Below are 19,274 nucleotides of genomic sequence, written 5' to 3' on the forward strand. Positions count from 1 at the left end.
TTAGCTAACAAAACATGCCATTGGAACACAGGAGCGATGGTTGCTAATAATGGGCCTCTGTACACCTATGTAGATATTCCATAAAAAATCTGCCGTTTCCAGCAACAATAGTCATTTACAACATTAACAATGTCTACATTGTATTTCTGATCAATTTGATGTTGTTTTAATGGACAAAAAAAATTGCTTTTCTTTCAAAAACATTTCTAAGTGACCCCAAACTTTTGAACGGTAGTGTAAACAAACACAAATACACAATTCCTGAGAGCTGAAAATGTCCCAGGTCTTCCATGGCCTGCATACTCACCAGACACGTGTACGACGGCGTGTTCCAGTTCCTGCCAATATTCAGCACCTTCGCACAGCCATTGAAGAGGAGTGGGACAACATTCCACAGGACACAATCAACAGCCTGATCAACTCTATGCAAAGGATATGTCGCGCTGCATGAGGCAAAAGGTGGTCACACCAGATACCGACTGATTTTCTGATCCACACACCTACCTTTTTTTTTTAAAGGTATCTGTGACCAACAGTCATGTGGAATCCATAGATTAGGGCCTAATGAATGTATTTCAATTGACTGATTTCCCATAGGGCGGCGCAGAATTGGCCCAGCATCATCCGGGTTTGGCCAGGTTAGGCCGTCATTGTAAATAAGAATTTGTTCTTAACTGACTTGCCTTGTTAAATAAAGGTAAAAATTACCAAATAAATACATTGCTCAGTAAAATCTTTGAATGTGTTGCATGTTGCATTTATATTTTTGGTCAGTGTATAAAGTTCCACTTCACATTTAATTCTAAATGTCTACTGCTTGCAACTATAAAAATAATGCTTCTTGGCAGGAAATGGATTGTCCTGATTTTCAAAAATGCCTGAATTGCTTTGCCTTACTTTTCTGGTTGGCTGGCAAGTTTCATCATCCAATTATCTGTATAAAACAATATGCATATTTTCCCATCAGAGATGTGTTTCAATCAACCTGACTTTTTACTGATAAAAGGCTGTGCGTGATGAAGTAGCGCACATAAAAATCAGTGGTGAAAGTACTTAAGTAGTTTTTGGGGGTATCTGTACTTTACAATCTATATTTTTTACTACTTTTACTTCACTACATTCCTAAAGATAATATTGTACTTTTTACTCCATAGATTTTTTTCTATTCAAACGTTCTAAATGGAAAGATAGCTACTGACTGAGATAGGTGGGTATCTACCACAAACTGCTCTAGCCTACTCAGAAATTAAGAGTCGGGCACCTCACCTGTTTCGATCAATCAGAGAAGACAGAGGAAGAGGTAGAGGCCTAACTCGGGGAAAATCTATCTCCCTCCAACAGGTGGCGTTTTATCGCCCACCGAGCAAGGAGTTTTTAAATGGAGGTCAGTCATTGAGTGTCAAATTTGGTCAACAAAAAAATGTATGGCGTATTTACTAGGTGAGGTTTATTTGATTGAATATACGTTCCGTAATGCTTAGGTTGTTATGAGTGTACGGATATAAGTAGGACACGTGACATGCCCGCAACTTTGAGAAAAAAACACTATATCCGAGATGGCTATGCATATTCCTGGCATGAGGCTAGTAGCATAGCATCTCTCCATTGAATAAAGGCGGTTGACGTCGACAACCCTCAATGAATATTCAAAAAAGTATTACATAATTGCATGTATCCACCAATTCAAAGAAAGGATAGGAGGGAGCTAAAACATCCTGCCATGCCGCTTTGTGGACAATGACTAGCATTGTTAGGACATATAATGCGAATATCTAGCAGTTGTGAGTTCGAATCTCATGAGGGACAACTTTAGCATTAAGCTAATTAGCAACTTTTCAACAACTTAGCATGTTAGCTAACCCATCCCCTAACCTTAGCCCTTTTAGCTAACCCTTCTCCTAACATTAACACCTAGCTAACGTTAGCCAGCTAGCTAGAATTCGTAAACATATAGTACATTCTGCAAATTCTTAACATAATACAAAATGGGTGCTGGACATCCACAAATTAATACATACCATATCATATTAAATGGAGTGTCTCGGATTTACATACAGAATAATACGAAATGCTCTGAGACCAGGTTGAGATGGCAGCATTATACATTGTTGGATTACTTCATGGCGCACAAAAAATATATAATTTAATAATGGAGCATTTCCTAAATTCCAACGTTCCACCTGCAACTAGCCATTGGAGTTTTTGAGATAGCGAAGTAAAAAATTAAGGAAGTATTGCCAAGTAAAGATTTGTTGAAAATTAATTGATGGATTGAACTACCCCAAGCTGCAAGAGTAGCCTACATTATTACATATCAACCATTGCAGATCTGTAGTTAGGGTAAAGTCTCCCCAGAGTCAAAGGACCACCTTTCAGGGGATCAATACTGTGGGCTTACAAACCTGATGATTAGTACCAGGATCTGATTGGGAAACTGATGTCTAATTCACACCTGAAGCAAAGACTGTACAGTATTAAGAAACTCTGTGTCTGAAGTTTGGCATTCAACCGAAAGCTGTTCTCTGTGGTGGAAAAATTGGGCATACACAGTGGCCCCATTTACATTGCATATTTCAAAAACTTAGAAAAATGTAAGGACATAGTCCAAATTATTTAAATAACTAATTTTGACAGAACCTGAAGTAAATTAAAAAAAATAGCAATCGATTTTTTTTAAACTTTTGACCCAATTTCAAACAATGTAATGTGAGGAATAGGAAAAACAAATACAATAGATGTCATTTCTTAATGAACCCATAACTACTCAAAACATATTGCCTAAAGGTAAAATCCTAAAAGGTCACCAACAAGTCCAATTAAAATTAAGCTGAGATCTGGACCATTTAGGGGCATTTCCATGTACTCACATAAGTTTGTATTGGTTTCTGGACTGGATCGATGAACCGTTTAACTCTTATGTCTGGAAATTAAAATGGACAATTCCAATCCGTGACTCCAAAACCTGAATTACAAGGCTACTGTCTCATTTCTGAAAACATAAAATTGCTGTTCATCATTTTAACCTCAACCTGAAGAATATATAAAAGCTATGGTCCTAAAATAAGACATTCAATTTAAATGTAGAGATTAAAAGGTGTAGATTTGGTTTATTGACATTTTGAACAATTGCATCACCGGTAGCAAGAGGACCCGATGCAACTGTTTCTTCCACATCTGTCCTCATGAGGCATAGGGACTTGAAACGTCTTCTCTACTGTGATCTTATACCAAATGATTCTGAACCCATCTCAGACTTCAACCGATACACAGAACTCTTGTGCAAAATACTGGAACAATTACACATCTGGTTATATCTGTCAGTATTACAGAATAATAACCAAACTGTCTGTTTCTCGATGTATAAACTAAACAATACATTAAAGCCTTCGAACTCAAGCCAATCATTATAAATACAAAGATGTACATCAACTAGACTTTTTTTTTTAAAGCTATAAAATAAAATGTAATCTACAATTGGATCACAATAGCGGTAAGCTGCCTTGAGGTGCCAGAATGATCCCAAAGACATAGAAAAGTCCCATCAGGAGGTTGAGCTTGGCTGTCTTTTGGGGGATCTTGGAATAGCACTGGCTGCGGAACTGCCTCTCCAGGGGGAAGGCCATGGGCAGCGTGAGCAGGGGCAGGGCCATGCTGATGGTGTAGTGGGTGGCCAGAATGCAGAAGAGCACGTAAGGGAAAAACAGCAGGAGGTTGAAGAGGATGTAGGACAGCGTGGGCCCAATGAGGATGGCCAGAGTGACGATGCCTGCCTGTTTGTCAGAGTCCATGTCTCTGGTGTTGTTGCTGTGTAGAATGGCCTCCGTGTTGAGGGCCAGGGGGACGGCGTAGACCAAGGGCAGGACTGACAGGTAGCCGACCTGCACGGCGTGGGCAAACATGACTGCCAGGGGGCCAAATGTTATCAGGATCACCACATCCCCCAGGGCCACATACTTAAGACCAATGCCTGGAAACAGGACAAGGAAGATATCATAAGTATCTGGATATTAGTGTGTGTGTGTGTGGTTAGTATTGGTAAAAAGATAGTGAGTGAAATAATGTCAGTAAATCTTTAAAACAGGTTAATGGTTAGCTCACCTCCCGTGTACAGGAAAGAACTTGAGAGCCCTCCAAAATAAATAAGGGCCAGATGTTCCATCCTCAATGTGGAGAGAAAGTAGAGCAGGGTGGCACACAAGCAGCCCAGAGAGTAGAGCAGCGCTCCAAACATGACCACGTCCTGCGGTGCCAGGATCTCATCCACAAGAGTCCTATCATCACTCTTCTTGTGGTCGATCCCTTTGGAGAAGTCATAGTAGGTGTTAACCAGGTTCCCTGCCCCATGCACCACCAGCACAGCTACGGCACACACCATGAGGATGACCAAGTCCACAGAGCCCTCCAGCTTGTAGGCCAGGGCACTGCCTAGCGCCACCGGTATGAGGGAGGCACTGAAACTCCACGGCCGCAGGGCCAGCACATAGGCAGCACACTTGTACCTCATGTCGGACGCAACTCTGGCCATCCCTGACCGTCGCTGGTCAGCGGTGTGGTTCCGCACAACGTCATTCAAACCGGAATGCCTTGTCTCATTATGTCCATTTGATCCAGCCAAAACAAATGTCTCCGCGTGGCTTGGTTTCTGCCCCACAGCCATACCTCTGCCAAGGTCTGCAGTAGTGCCAGCAACAATCATAAAGAAATGGATAGTAAACCTGAAACAGAGTTACAGAGGTCACACATATAACTTAATTTACGTACAGTGAACATCTCATGTAATGAGCAAGTGCAACAGAATCCAGGCTCTGAAATTTATTTAAAACCAGTAAGAATCAGCTATTATTTTGTCCATCATTGAAGGGTTCCAAGAGCATGCAACAGGAAAAACAAATTGTTGTTGAGCAGGATTAAAGCTCGCTACTACATGCTAGGACGAGGCAACAAGTCTGTTTAATTTCCAGTACTTCCATCCTGACTAACAGTAGCTAGAAATATGCTAGCTGGACCAGCTGTATTTCAATGCACCATCTTGTAAATTGTACAAAAACGCCTGTTGGATTGCCACATTGCTTGCTTCCTACAACCTCGTAAAATGTGCCTTCAGAGCATTGCATTAGGGGGCTGGATAGTCAACTAGCTAGCTACAGAGATTAAAGGATTAAAGCTAAAAGCTACCTAGCCAGTGTGCTAATTAGCTAGCTAGCCAATAGACAGGGAGAAATGAAATGTTGGACACCGGATATTACCTGTTTTATGTATCCTTTCTCTCATAAACTATTTCACACCATGTAACAACATCTTTCTGTGACCGCTACATAACTACAGGGCTGACCCTGCTCCGCTGGCAAGCCTGCTACGTGTCAATTTTGAGGATATTTCACTGGCTGAACACAGTTAACCCTGACGGACGCCATTTTGTCCAACCAAAGTGCAGTATAAATAGCCACCGTTGGAAACGCATTCCATCGTCATCTGAGTTCCGCGTCTTGTGACGCTAACATGTCAATTAACCCCTTTCTCAAGATGAATTTAAAATATATATATATATATATATATATATATATATATATATATATATATATATATATATATATATATATATATATATATATATATATCAAAATATTTTTTATTAAAAATATCGCTTATTATCACACTCGCACCAACTCATATATTACAAATACTAAGGCAGGAATTACATTCTTGGTTCTTTGGTGGTGGGTCAAAAAACAGCTCCGGGTAAAATTTGCCATAGGGTAGAGACAGATCTAGGGTCAGCTCGATCTCTCCCTATCTCACCCGGATTTGTTAAAGAGCGAACTCAGACCAGCATGGGTAAATACTATACCCACTAAAACTACACGTCTCCAAAAACATTTGTATGTACATGTTTGTTTCAATACTTTTCGAACGTTGCCGATTACGAATGCACACCAGACTCAAATTGCGTGTTTTGGCCATTCACACACGCACTTATTTGATGTAAACTAGGCTACAACCTTTGCGGTTTACACAGTTCTGCAGAATGTATGCCTATCATCATAGCTCACCATCTATTTGACGCAGGTAACTACAACTAGCCTACTACAATGAAAATAACATTTGCATTTTTTTTTTACTTACATTAGGCAACAGCCTGTTTTCCTATATAATTATAAAATAGATGGGCCAAATAAATTTGAATTAATAGGTATTATATAAATCAAAGTCAACCTAATGTTGTTATATGGGGCGGAAGGTAGCCTAGTGGTTAGAGTGTTGGGCTTGATTGAATCCCCAAGCAAACAAAGTACAAATCTGTCGTTCTGCCCCTGAACAAGGCAGTTAACACACAGTTCCCCGGTAGACCATCATTGTAAATAAGAATGTCTTTAACTGACCTGCCTAGTTAAATAAATAAATAATATGCGCATACCTCAGCTAAAATGACAGACCTGCACAGACTGAGAATTGTTCCCCCTAATATTTTATGAACTTTATTAATAAGCAGTCAAAAATAATTGATTCGTCAAAATAGTTTTGAGATTGTCGAATACGTGCAGCTGGTTTCCTTTCCATTTAAACTTGTCAAGCTCTGACTTTCATTTAAAGTAATGTGAAACCATTGGCAGACTGTGCGGAATAGCGCTGCGCCGGAGGGTTGTATAGCTGCAGACTTTTTGATGTAGCTTTGAGCTGGCGGTGGGTGACAAAGGATTCCACAACCCATTCTGCTGGACTGTGCTTGCCACGGTTATCCTCAATTGAAAATATTGTGTTCAAATAAAAGGATGCAATGGATGGCCATTGATATCCATGGGGATAGATGGTGGTGAAATTGACTGGTCTGTCTTTGTTGGGGGAATTTTTCTGGAAGGTGATATCGCAACGATGGTGTGTCAGACGTTCAGAAGTTTACAAAGAGGCGATGTCAGTGCTCCTTTGCTTGCTGTGACGGTGCTTGGGGTTCTGTTTGCAGGGATGCAAGAAACCACAGCATTTCCCACCTGGAGAATAGAGGTATGGTGTGACAATTCCACTTTCTAACGGCATACCTCCCATCGCACCGGTTCATTCAGTTTGTATACTGGACAGGTTAAGAAAACCACATTGCTGGAATAAGTTATGATCAAGACTTTGGATGTTGAAAACCATTTAGGACCAAAACAATCCTTTCATTTGAAAAAAAATCTGTGTCTACCAAGATATATGCTTTGTTACAGCTGTTGGACAACAGCAACTTTTAGGTTAAAAAATGTCATTGTAATATGAAGCACATTTTTCGTTAGACGGTAAAGGATTGTAGCCCACTATGACTTAATCAGATAGAAATCTAAATGCCTTTTCATAATCATTAATTATGCACGAGATAATGTAGCCTTTTCCTATTCAATAATTGGAGGAATTCCAATTTTGATAGTGCAATAAAATTGTAGGCCTTCAAAATAGGCTACCTATCCAGGGGATAGTGGAAAATATGAATATTAAGGACAAAAATCAATTATGGAGTTGAATATGGATTGGATGGTTTCATCCAACTGGGCACACACTTGTTGAATCAACGTTGTTTCCACGTCATTTCAAATAAAATAAAATGTTATTCCTCACATGCTTGGTAAACAACAAGTGTAAATGCTTACTTCTGGTCCTTCCCAACAATGCAGAGAGAAAGAAAATAGAGAAATAATAGAAAAGTTAAACACATAATAATAAAAGTAATAATAGCTACACAATGAGTAAAGATAACTTGGATATATACAAAGGGTACCAGTCCTGAGTCAATGTGTCCGTGTACGAGGTAATTGAGGTAGATATGTACATATAACTAGAAATAAAGTGACAGATGGTGAACAGCAGCTTATGTGATGAGTCAAAAAAGTTAGTGCAAAAATGGGCAAAGCAGATAGTCCAGGTAGTATTTGGTTAACTATTTAACGAACTATTTAGCAGTCTTATGGCTTAGGCGTAGAAGCTGTTCACGGTCCTGTTGGTTCAAGACTTGGTGCATTGATACGGTTTGCCGTGCGATATCAGAGGGAACAGTCTGCGACTTGGGTGGCTGGAGTCTTTTAAAAGGTTTAGGGCCTTCCTCTGACATTTTATTTAACCTTTATTTAACTAGACAAGTCAGTTAAGAACAAATTCTTATTTACAATGACGGCCTACCAAGAGGCAAAAGGCTTTCTGCGGGGATGGGTGCTGGGATAAAACATTTAAATGTAGGACAAAACACACATCACGACAAGAGAGACCTAAGACAAATAAAATAAAAATAAACGTTTTATTTGATTACAACAGGTGTAGACCTGACGTTGAAATGCTTACTTACAACCCCTTAACCAACAATGCTTTAAGAAGAAAAACGTGTTAAGTAAAAAATAGATAAGTAAAAAAAATGAATCAATAAAAGTAACAAATAATTAAACAGCAGCAGTCAAACAATAATAGCAAGGCTATATACAGGGGGCACCAGTACAGAGTCAATGTGTAGGGGCACCGGTTAGTTGAGGTAATTGAGGTAATTTGTACATATAGGTAGAGTTAAAGTGACCATGCATAAATAATAGCAACAGCACAAAAGAGTGGTCTGGGTAGCCATTTGATTAGCTGTTCAGAAGGTAGAAGCTGTTAAGAAGCCTTTTGGACCTATACTTGGCGCTCCAGTACCGCTTGCCGTGCAGTAGCATAGAGAACAGTCTATGACTAGGGTGGCTGGAGTCTGACAATTTTTAGGGTCTTCCTCTGACACCGTCTGGTATAGAGGTCCTGGATGGTGGGAGGCTTGGCCCCAGATATGTACTGTGCCGTACGCACTACCCTCTGTAATGCCTTGCAGTCGGAGGCCGTGCAGTTGCTATACCAGGCAGTGATGCAGCCAGTCAGGATGCTCTCGATGGTGCAGCTGTAGAACCTTTTGAGGATCTGAGGACCATTGCCAAATCTTTTATTCAAGTGGGAAAGGGCAGTGTGGAGTGTAATATAAATTGTGTTATCTGTGGATCTGTTGGGGCGGTATGCAAATTGGAGTAGGTCCAGGGTGTCTGGGATGATGGTGTTGATGTGAGCCCAGCCTTTCGAAGCATTTCATGGCTACAGATGTGAGTGCTACGGGGCAATAGTAATTTATACAGGTTACCTTAGCGTTCTTGGTAACAGGGACTATGGTGGTCTGCTTGAAACATGTAGGTATTACAGACTAAATCAGGGAGAGGTTGAAAATGTTAGTGAAAACACTTGCCAGCTGTTCAATGCATGCTCTGAGTACGCATCCTGGTAATCTGTCTGGCCCTGCGGCCTTGTGAATTTGAACCTGTTTAAAGGTCTTACCGACACTGGCTACAGAGAGCGTGATCACACAGTCGTCCGGAACAGCTGGCGCTCTCATGCATGATTCAGCGTTGTTTGTCTCGAAGCGAGCATAAAAGGCATTTTGCTCGTCTGGTAGGCTCACGTCACTCGTGGCTGGGTTTCCCTTAGTAATCCGTGATAGTTTGCAAGCCCTGCCACATCCGACGAGCATCAGAGCCAATGTAGTAGGTTTCGATCATTGTCCTGTATTGATGCGTTGCCTGTTTGATGGTTCGTCGGAGGGCATAGCATAGCTCTAGCAGGTCAGTGTGGATGTTGCCTGTAAATCCATGGTTTCTGGCTGGGATATTCACACATGGTCACTGTGGGGACGATGTCGTCGATGCACTCATTAATGAATCCGGAGACTGATGTGGTATACTCCTCAATGCGGATGAGTCCCAGAACATATTCGGATGAGTCCCAGAACAGATTCCAGTCTGTGCTAGCGAAACAGTCCTGTAGCTTAGCATCTGCTTCATCAGACCACTTCCGTATTGAGCACGTCACTGGTATTTCTTGTTTGAGTTTTTGCTTTTAAGCAGGAATCAGGAGGATAGAGTTATGGTCAAATTTGCCAAATGGTGTCACGTGTGCTCCCTCTACGGCCTCTTCTACGGCCTCTAGCTCACCTGGCTGCTTGTTATGGCGCACACCTGTCACCATTGTTACGTTCACCTGCGTGTCATCAGACTCACCTGGACTCCATCACCTCCTTGATTTTCTGTCCTATATATGTCACTCCCTTTAGTTCCTTCCCCATTGTTCCCGTTTCAGTTTCATGTCTGTGTGCTGTTAGTGTTTCTTGTTTTGTATTATGTTCCATTTATTTTATTAAAACACTCACTCCCTGAACTTGCTTCCCGCCTCTCAGCGCACACCGTTACAAATGGAGGGCAAGGGAGAGCTTTGAATGCTTCTCTGTGCGTGGAGTAAAGATGATCTAGAGTTTTTCCGCCTGTAGTTACACACGTGACATGCTGGTGGAAATGAGTTAAGACGGATTTCAGTTTTCCTGCATAAAAATCCCTTGCCACTAAGAGTGCCGTCTCTGGATGAGCATTTTCTTGGTTGCTTATGGCCCTAAACAGCTCTTTGAGTGCGGTCTTAGTGACAACATTGGTTTGTGGTGGTAAATAAACAACTATGGAAAATATATATGATCATTATCTTAGTAAATAGTATGATCTACAGCTTATTATGTGGTATTCAACTCAGGCGAGCAGAACCTTGAGACTCCCTTAATATTAAACATTGCTGTTCTGTCCTACCAATGCATAGAAAAACTAGAATATTATCCGTCCTTTTTCAGACAAGTTTTCGAGATACATAGGATATTACAATGAGCCAACATGGAATAGACGTTGAATTGATGTCTGTGCCCAGTTGGATGTAATTTCCTTTAAAATAGACATATCATCACTATCAGGATAAGGTAATACCCAGATGCAGACCGCGTCGAAGTAACAATGTTTATTACAGCAACAGGGGCAAAGGTACAGGATGGCAGGCAGGCTCAGGGTCAGGGTCAGGTTAGGCAGAGGTCAGTAATACAGAGACGGAGCAAAGGTACAGGATGGCAGGCAGGGTCAGGGGCAGGCAGAGTGGTCAGGCGGGCGGGCTCAGGGTCAGGACAGGTAATGGTCAAAACCAGGAGGACGAGAAAAGAGAGACTGGGGAAAAGCAGGAGCGGATTCAAAAAATGCTGGTTGACTTGACAAACAAGACGAACTGGCAACAGACAAACAGAGAACACCGGTATAAATACACAGGGGATAATGGGGAAGATGGGCGACACCTGGATGGGAGTGCAGACAATCACAAAGACAGGTGAAACAGATCAGGGTGTGACAATCACAAGAGCCAGACTTGCTTGTATGAGCGACAACAATTCTTATTCTATTGTAGCTATAATAAACATTGTTTGATCTGGCTGGCTGAAGTCTTTTTCCTCCCTTATACCAAGTTAGCTATTCTAAAAGTGTCTACTATTATTCATAAATTCTGTTTCCATTTTTAGTTGTTTTCCCCAGGAATAAATGGAGTTTCAGTTTGACAAGGGTACAGCTTGCCTTAGAACAACATGTACTGTAGCTTCAAGTAATCATGATTTAGGGCCAGGCTACATGGACATATCTCAAGTTACTCCAACTTAAGTGCAATGCCTGCTCCAGCTTGTAGGCTATGTCCTCTTCTTTTGTAGTGTATGTTTCCTTGACTCCGTTATCAGTGTGGCAGGAAGTCTTCAGTCTTCTGCTGGGCTCCTCTGCTGTTAGTCTGGGAGTATAGTCCTCAGCTCTTGGCAAAGCTCTTGTTTTCCTGAGGATTAAGGAACATTGGAAATCTTGAAGGAATGCTTAGTGTTTAGATAATTTCTCTCTGAAGAAATGTTTCCTTTTCATACAGATATTTTACCAGTATAGATTCTGATTTATCAAATAGCCAATTCTTTAGGTTCTATTTCCACTGTATTTGTATGTAAGGTTGAAAACATTGTATATAAACAATGCAAAGAGGTCAGGTCGTGTTGGTCCAATACCTTATCATTGATGGTAAGGTGTTTGTGGAGTAGAGCTGTCGATAGGCTAAATGAGCTTATTCACTTGTCATAAAAGTCACCTGTCACAAAGTCACCTAAAGTGATTTGGATAATCAGTCATACAGTATATACTTTAACTGTATATTTTACGTTCTATTACTATTATGTAATAATAACATAGTCACAACATATTTCTAACCGCTCTGAAATAGAAAACACCAAGCTGGTCTCTTTCAAAGCTGTAAAACAAGAGTAGAATCCAGGTGTTATTATTGGGAGAGTCTTATTTGTCCCTCCCCAAAGGGACATCAGACATACTGTATCTGCAAAATGTATCATACTTAAAGTTTGGAAAGCAGTTTTACTACTGACCACTTTCTTTTTCCACAAGATGGAAGGCCCTCACATGAAAAAGTAATGCCTAACATTCACATGCAAGGCATTGGAGTAATAACCTGAAGTTATGTGCTGTAGTAACTGCAGAATTACAATAGAGATTAATATCCTCAGCTGATCAAGTCAAGCCGAACTCTTGCAGCATGGAACTGTTTCTTGTTTTGATTTTGAACATGAGATTGATACCTCTCAATACTGTATAAATGAATACCATAAATCACAACTGTCAGTTCATCTAACAGTCTTAGTAGATTACAGTATGAAGTTACAGACACACAGGTTCAGACTTGACCTGGTAACACTTTACTTGAAGGGGGTATAAATAAGACATTCAAAAGAGTTTTCAAAATAAAAGTACATTTTCATTACGGTACTAAAAGTCTCAAAGTAACACTGAAATAGATTTTTATTTATCCATTGTACAACAAAGTTTGTACGATGAAATTTGTACAATGGATCAGAACACATATTTTTGGCTTATTTTAGCATAGGACACACTGTAGGCCTAACATTACATTATTTTAGCATAGAACACACTGTAGGCCTAACATTACAGTATTTTAGCAGAGAACCCGCTGTAGGCCTAACATTACATTATTTTAGCAGAAAACACACTGTAGGCCTAACATTACATTATTTTAGCAGAGAACACACTGTAGGCCTAACATGACATTATTTTAGCAGAGAACACACTGTAGGCCTAACATGACATTATTTTAACAGAAAACTGTAGGCCTAACATTACATTATTTTAGCAGAAAACTGTAGGCCTAACATTACATTATTTTAGCAGAACACTGTAGGCCTAACATGATATTATTTTAGCAGAGAACATGCTGTACGCCTAACATTACATTTATTATTGGTGCTCCAGGCCAGAACTCGCTTTATGCCAGGTACTCGGTTTACTTCAGATTAGCTTTCTCCCGGATACTGTCACAGAAAAGTTCTTAATTCGATAACAGAATATTGATCTTTAAGGGCTGTCCTGCAGCATTGAAAAATCACAAGAGAGGATACAAAATACTCAATGCAAACAGTCACTAACCGCTTACCCTGTGCTGTTCCCAGCCTATTACATGAAGTGTGTCACAGGGTTGGGTACTGTGGCAGTAAAAATATAAATTTCCACTGTACAATAGATAAAGATATATTTCAAGGGACTTTTATTTTGAAAACTTCTCACAAATGATGTTGAATAAATGTATTATAAGGTTTGTTATTAATGATACTGCAACACTATTATATAAAGGTATAAAGTTGTTATATAACTGATTTCATAAAGGTGTTATGCATTAGAGGTCGACCGATTAATCGGAATGGCCGATTAATTAGGGCCGATTTCAAGTTTTCATAACAATCAGTAATCAGCATTTTTGGACACTGATCATGACCGATTACATTGCACTCCACGAGGAGACTGCGTGGCAGGCTGACTACCTGTTATGCGAGTGCAGCAAGGAGCCAAGGTAAGGTGCTAGCTAGCATTAAACGTATCTTATAAAAAACAATCAATCTTAACATAATCACTTGTTAACTACACATGGTTGATGATATTACTAGTTTATCTAGGTTGTCCTGCGTTGCATATAATCGATGCGGTGCCTGTTAATTTATCATTGAATCATAGCCTACTTTGCCAAACGGGTGATTTAACCAGCACATTCGCGAAAAATGCATGGTTGTTGCACCAATGTGTACCTAACCATAAACATCAACGCCTTTCTTAAAATCAATACACAAGTATATATTTTTAAACCTGCATATTTAGTTAATATTGCCTGCTAAAATGAATTTCTTTTAACGAGCGAAATTGTGTCACTTCCCTTGCGTTCTGTGCAACAGAGTCAGGGTATATGCAGCAGTTTGGGCCGCCTGGCTCGTTGCGAACTGTGAAGACTATTTCTTCCTAACAAAGACAGCCAACTTCGCCAAACGGGGGATGATTTAACAAAAGCGCATTTGCGAAAAAGCACAATCGTTGCACGAATGTACCTAACCATAAACATCAATGCCTTTCTTAAAATCAATACACAGAAGTATATATTTTTAAACCTGCGTATTTAGTTAAAAGAAATTCATGTTAGCAGGCAATATTAAACTAGGGAAATTGTGTCACTTCTCTTGCGTTCATTGCGCGCAGAGTTAGGGTATATGCAACAGTTTGGGCCGCCTGGCTTGTTGCGAACTAATTTGTCAGAATTTTACGTATTATGACATAACATTGAAGGTTGTGCAATGTAACAGGAATATTTAGAATTATGGATGCCACCCGTTAGATAAAATACGGAACGGTTCCGTATTTCACTGAAAGAATAAACGTTTTATTTTCGAAATGATAGTTTCCGGATTTGACCATATTAATGATCTAAGGCTCGTATTTCTGTGTGTTATTATGTTATAATTAAGTCTATGATTTGATATTTGATAGAGCAGTCTGACTGAGCGGTGGTAGGCGGCAGCAGGCTCGTAAGCATTCATTCAAACAGCACTTTCGTACGTTTGTCAGCAGCTCTTCGCAATGCTTCAAGTGCCTATAAGAACATCCAATCGTCAAAGGTATATGAAATACAAATGGTATAGAGAGAAATAGTCCTATAATTCCTACAATAACCTCAACCTAAAACTTTTTACCTGGGAATATTGAAGACTCATGTTAAAAGGAACCACCAGCTTTCATATGTTCTCATGTTCTGAGCAAGGAACTTAAACGTTAGCTTTTTTACATGGCACATATTGCATTTTTACTTCTCCAACTCTTTGTTTTTGCATTATTTAAACCAAATTGAACATGTTTCATTATACACACCATAGGACCACACATTTATTTGAGGCTAAATTGATTTTATTGATATATTATATTAAGTTAAAATAAAAGTGTTCATTCAGTATTGTTGTAATTGTCATTATTACAAAAGAATTATAAAAATAAATACAATTTGGCCGATTGATCGGTATCGGCTTATTTTTTGGTCCTCCAATAATCGGTATCGGCATTGAAAAATCATAATCGGTCGACCTCTATTATGCATGCTTTATATATACCCCCTTCAAGTAAAGTGTTATCACTTACTTTTACTTAGGGTGTCTTTTACTCCTTGAGGATCTCCACCGCGCCGCATGTTTTTATGTCCAGTTTCTCGAGTTCCCTCCATGAATACTTCTGTTCTTCCATCTCATGTTGTTACCGATATTCTCCTTAGTTCTTTGGTCAGGTTCAGACACTGGCTCCTAAGTCATGTCAATCACATCATAATAATCTGTCATAATACATTTTGCAGAGCTGATTTGATTGGTCGAAAGACCGATTAGTGAAAAAAATAACACAATTGGTCTGCCATCGACAGGAGATAAGAGCACTAACAGTGACAGAACACTAAGTACTAGCTATGGATAGTTCGTAACTATCATTCCCCATCCTGACATCTCTGCACTGGCTCCCTGTCTTATTCCGGATTTAATTCAAAACCCTCCTGCTGACTTTCCAGTGTATTCATGACAATGCCCTTCCTTATCTCAAAGAACTGAGCTCCCTCCAAAACTCCATGACCCCAGGACCAAGATCCACTCCTTGGGGGATCAGGCTTATCAGCCTCTGGAATGCCCTCCCCGCCTAAAAAACGTTTCTCTTTAGGAAGGCTTTCTATTGATAGCTGTGCTCCTTGTTGTCCTTGTCCCTTGTAGTTTCAGCTGTGTTCTTTGTGTCAATTTCCCTGTCTAGTTGTGTCAATATTTGTTCTTCTATTTGGTGAAACATTTGTATTTTATGCACTTTGAGATTATTCTGTAAAATGAAAATGAAATTATTATTATAAACACAAAGACAACACTCTAAGTTATAATTTTATTTTAAAACCCAGAACATATCCATTACTTTCCTTAAAGATTCTCCTTTGATTATTTGACAAATGACTTTCCCACAAAGTTCTGGAAACCCAAATGAGTTAGCTGGGAATCCAGATCATGATCATAAATATAAATGAAATCTGGATGGTGAAGTAACACACGCACGTGCACAGATAAGGCTCTACCTGTGCAGAGCACATGCTCCTTTAACCTTCCATGCTCTAATACTTGATATATTTACTTTGTAAACTGTTTTTTAATTGTTGTTCTGACCCCAGTGCCCGTAAGTCATCATTAAATTCAAGTAAATTATGTTTAATTTAATTAGCCATTAAGATGTGGCCATCTATTTGTCAAGTGTGTGCGTACTGGTAGCGAAGTCAGGTGCAGGAGAGCAGAGATTTGTGAACAGGCGCACACTTTATTGAGGCAAAAGTGCAAAACGCACAAAACAGTCACAAGAATTATGTTTAACAATAAACATCTTTGTGAAATACCACGTAAAAAACAAACCAGTCTGGCGCGTCAACAAATAACACGTAACAAACAATCTTTCACAAAGACATGATGGGGAACAGAGGAATAAATACATGTAGATTGATTGGGGAATGAAAACCAGGCGTGCAGGGAACAAGACAAAACAAATGGATACATGAAAAATGGAGCGGTGATGGCTAGAAAGCCGGTGACGACGACCGCTGAACGCCGCCAGAACAAGGAGAGGAGCCGACTTTGGCGGAAGTCGTGACACTATTGCTTTTATGTAACTAAATAAGTCGTAATAGCTCACTGATTCTGTGACCACAGTTGCAAATATTTTTTTGGGGGGGGTTTCCCTTTTTTTTTGGCTTGAGCACCATCCCCCAAAAAGTCTTTGCACGGCCCTGAAGTGACATCTGTTTCCAGTAGGTTGTAAATCCTTCCCTCGCTCCTAACTGGTGGAGCCAAATCTCAGGTGGTTAATCTACAATTTTTTTGTCCAAGGAAGAAGCTCACACCTCCGGTGTGTTGATGATTGGGATTCGTAAAGATGCTCACTCGCAGGTTCTCCACCTCTCCAGGAACAAGCGCTACACCTTCACCCCCGAGAAACTAAAATGGGACAAGTTCAAGCTCACATACAAGTATGGAGATTGCTTTTTTTCCACTCCTTCCTTTCTAACCAAAGGATTACTGCCTAAAAAACAAAAGGAAATGCTGTTTTATTTGACTTCAGATATACAGTTGAAGTCAGAAGTTTACATACACCTTAGCCAAATACATTTAAACTCAGTTTTTCACAATTCCTGACATTTAATCGTAGTAAATATTCCCTGTCTTAGGTCAGTTAGGATCACCACTTTATTTTAAGAATGTGAAATGTCAGAATAATAGTAGAGGGAATGATTTATTTCAGCTTTTATTTCTTTCATCACATTCCCAGTGGGTCAGAAGTTTACATACACTCAATTAGTATTTGGTAGTATTGCCTTTAAATTGTTTAACTTGGGTCAAACGTTTCGGGTAGCGTTCCACAACCTTCCCACAATAAGTTGGGTCAATTTTGGCCCATTCCTCCTGACAGAGCTGGTGTAACTGAGTCAGGTTTGTAGGCCTACTTGCTCGCACACACTTTTTCCCAGTTCTGCCCACAAATGTTCTATAGGATTGAGGTCAGGGCTTTGTGATGGCCACTCCAATACCTTGACTTTGTTGTCCTTAAGCCATTTTGCCACAACTTTGGAAGTATGCTTGGAGTCATTGTCCATTTGGAAGACCCATTTGTGACCAAGCTTTAACTTCCTGACTGACGTCTTGAGATGTTGCTTCAATTTATCCACATAATTTTCCTCCCTCAAGATGCCATCTATTTTGTGAAGTGCACCAGTCCCTCCTGCAGTAAAGCACCCCCACAACATGATGCTGCCACTCCCGTGCTTCCAGGTTGGGATAGTGTTCTTCAGCTTGCAAGCCTCCCCCTGTTTCCTCCAAACATAACGATGGTCATTATGGCCAAACAGTTCTATTTTTGTTTTATCACACCAGAGGACATTTCTCCAAAAAGTACAATCTTTGTCCCCTTGTGCAGTTGCAAACCGTAGTCTGGCTTTTTTTATTGCGGTTTTGGAGCAGTGGCTTCTTCCTTGCTGAGCAGCCTTTCAGGTTATGTCGATATAGGACTCGTTTTACTGTGGATATAGATACCTTTGTACCTGTTTCCTCCAGCATCTTCACAAGGTCCTTTGCTGTTGTTCTGGGATTGATTTGCACTGTTCCCACCAAAGTACGTTCATCTCTAGGAGACAGAACACGTCTCTTTCCTGAGCGGTATGATGGCTGCATGGTCCTATGGGGTGTATACTTGCGTACTATTGTTTGTACAGATGAGCGTGGTACCTTCAGGCATTTGGAAATTGCTCCCAAGGATGAACCAGACTTATGGAGGTCTAACATTTTTTTCTGAGGTCTTGGCTGATTTCTTTTGATTTTCCCATGATGTCAAGCAAAGAAGCACTGAGTTTGAAGATAGGCCTTGAAATACATCCACAAGTACACCTCCAATTGACTCAAATGATGTCAATTAGCTTATCAGAAGCTTCTAAAGCCATGACATAAAACAGCTTGGAAAATTCCAGAAAATTAAGGCACAGTCAACTTAGTGTATGTAAACTTCTGACCCACTGAAATTGTGATACAGTGAGTTATAAGTGAAATAATCTGTCTGTAAACAATTGTTGGAAAAATTACTTGTGTCATGCACAAAGTAGATGTCCTAACCGACTTGCCAAAACTATAGTTTGTTAACAAGACATTTGTGGAGTGGTTGAAAAAATAGTTTTAATGACTCCAACCTACGTGTATGTAAACTTCTGACTTCAACTGTATTTATGCGGGACAGTTGTCTTAGAGCTTTAATCAGAATTGGTGAATTTCAGGTGTTTTGATAGCGCCCATTGATTTACAGTGGCAAGAAAAAGTATGTGAACCCTTTGGAATTACCTGGATTTCTGCATAAATTTGACATAGATGAAGATCAGATCAAAATGTAAGTCCCAACAACAGACAAACACAGTGTGCTTAAACTAATAACACAAATTATTGTATTTTTCTTGTCTATATTGAATACATCATTTAAACATTCACAGTGTAGGTTGGAAAAAGTATGTGAACCCCTAGTCTAATGACT

At 39.9% G+C, this 19,274-nt stretch overlaps 2 protein-coding genes and 1 long non-coding RNA gene across 4 annotated transcripts in view; 1 reads left to right on the forward strand and 2 right to left on the reverse strand.

Moving 5' to 3' along the window:
* Window positions 1-3,087: 3,087 nt before the first annotated feature.
* Window positions 3,088-5,434, reverse strand: LOC106572003 (ubiA prenyltransferase domain-containing protein 1). The gene is made up of 3 exons (XM_014145693.3): window positions 5,247-5,434; window positions 4,099-4,715; window positions 3,088-3,967 (listed from the first exon to the last, which is right to left on the reverse strand). Exons 2-3 carry the CDS (start codon window positions 4,694-4,696, stop codon window positions 3,480-3,482), a joined length of 1,086 nt encoding a protein of 361 aa, XP_014001168.1. The 5' UTR covers window positions 4,697-4,715; window positions 5,247-5,434; the 3' UTR covers window positions 3,088-3,479.
* Window positions 5,435-6,595: 1,161 nt separating this feature from the next.
* LOC106572002 (matrix metalloproteinase-23) overlaps window positions 6,596-19,274 on the forward strand; it is a 28,178-nt gene continuing 15,499 nt past the window's right edge. Inside the window, exons 1-2 of one of the 2 annotated variants that reach the window (XM_014145691.3) lie at window positions 6,596-6,999; window positions 17,093-17,232. In XM_014145691.3, coding sequence (XP_014001166.2) covers window positions 6,796-6,999; window positions 17,093-17,232 — 344 coding nt within the window. In that variant the 5' untranslated portion in view covers window positions 6,596-6,795. The remainder of the gene's footprint in view (window positions 7,000-17,092; window positions 17,233-19,274) is intronic. The other variant, XM_014145692.3, reaches the window with a different exon arrangement.
* On the reverse strand, window positions 10,786-15,752 carry LOC145860910 (uncharacterized). Its single transcript, XR_014380674.1, has 2 exons — window positions 15,336-15,752; window positions 10,786-11,646 (listed from the first exon to the last, which is right to left on the reverse strand). It is a non-coding gene; the product is annotated as an uncharacterized LOC145860910 (long non-coding RNA).

This window comes from Salmo salar, chromosome 15 (genome assembly GCF_965601325.2).
Source record: "Salmo salar chromosome 15, fSalSal1, whole genome shotgun sequence".
Classification (NCBI taxonomy): Eukaryota; Metazoa; Chordata; class Actinopteri; order Salmoniformes; family Salmonidae; genus Salmo; species Salmo salar.

Bases quoted from the DNA above. Each gene is read 5' to 3' on its own strand.
- LOC106572003 (XM_014145693.3), bottom strand. From the start codon at position 4,696: ATGATTGTTGCTGGCACTACTGCAGACCTTGGCAGAGGTATGGCTGTG. The intron at 3,968-4,098 runs GTGAGCTAACCA...TCCTGTTTCCAG, and splicing joins TTCTTTCCTGTACACGGGAG to GCATTGGTCTTAAGTATGTG.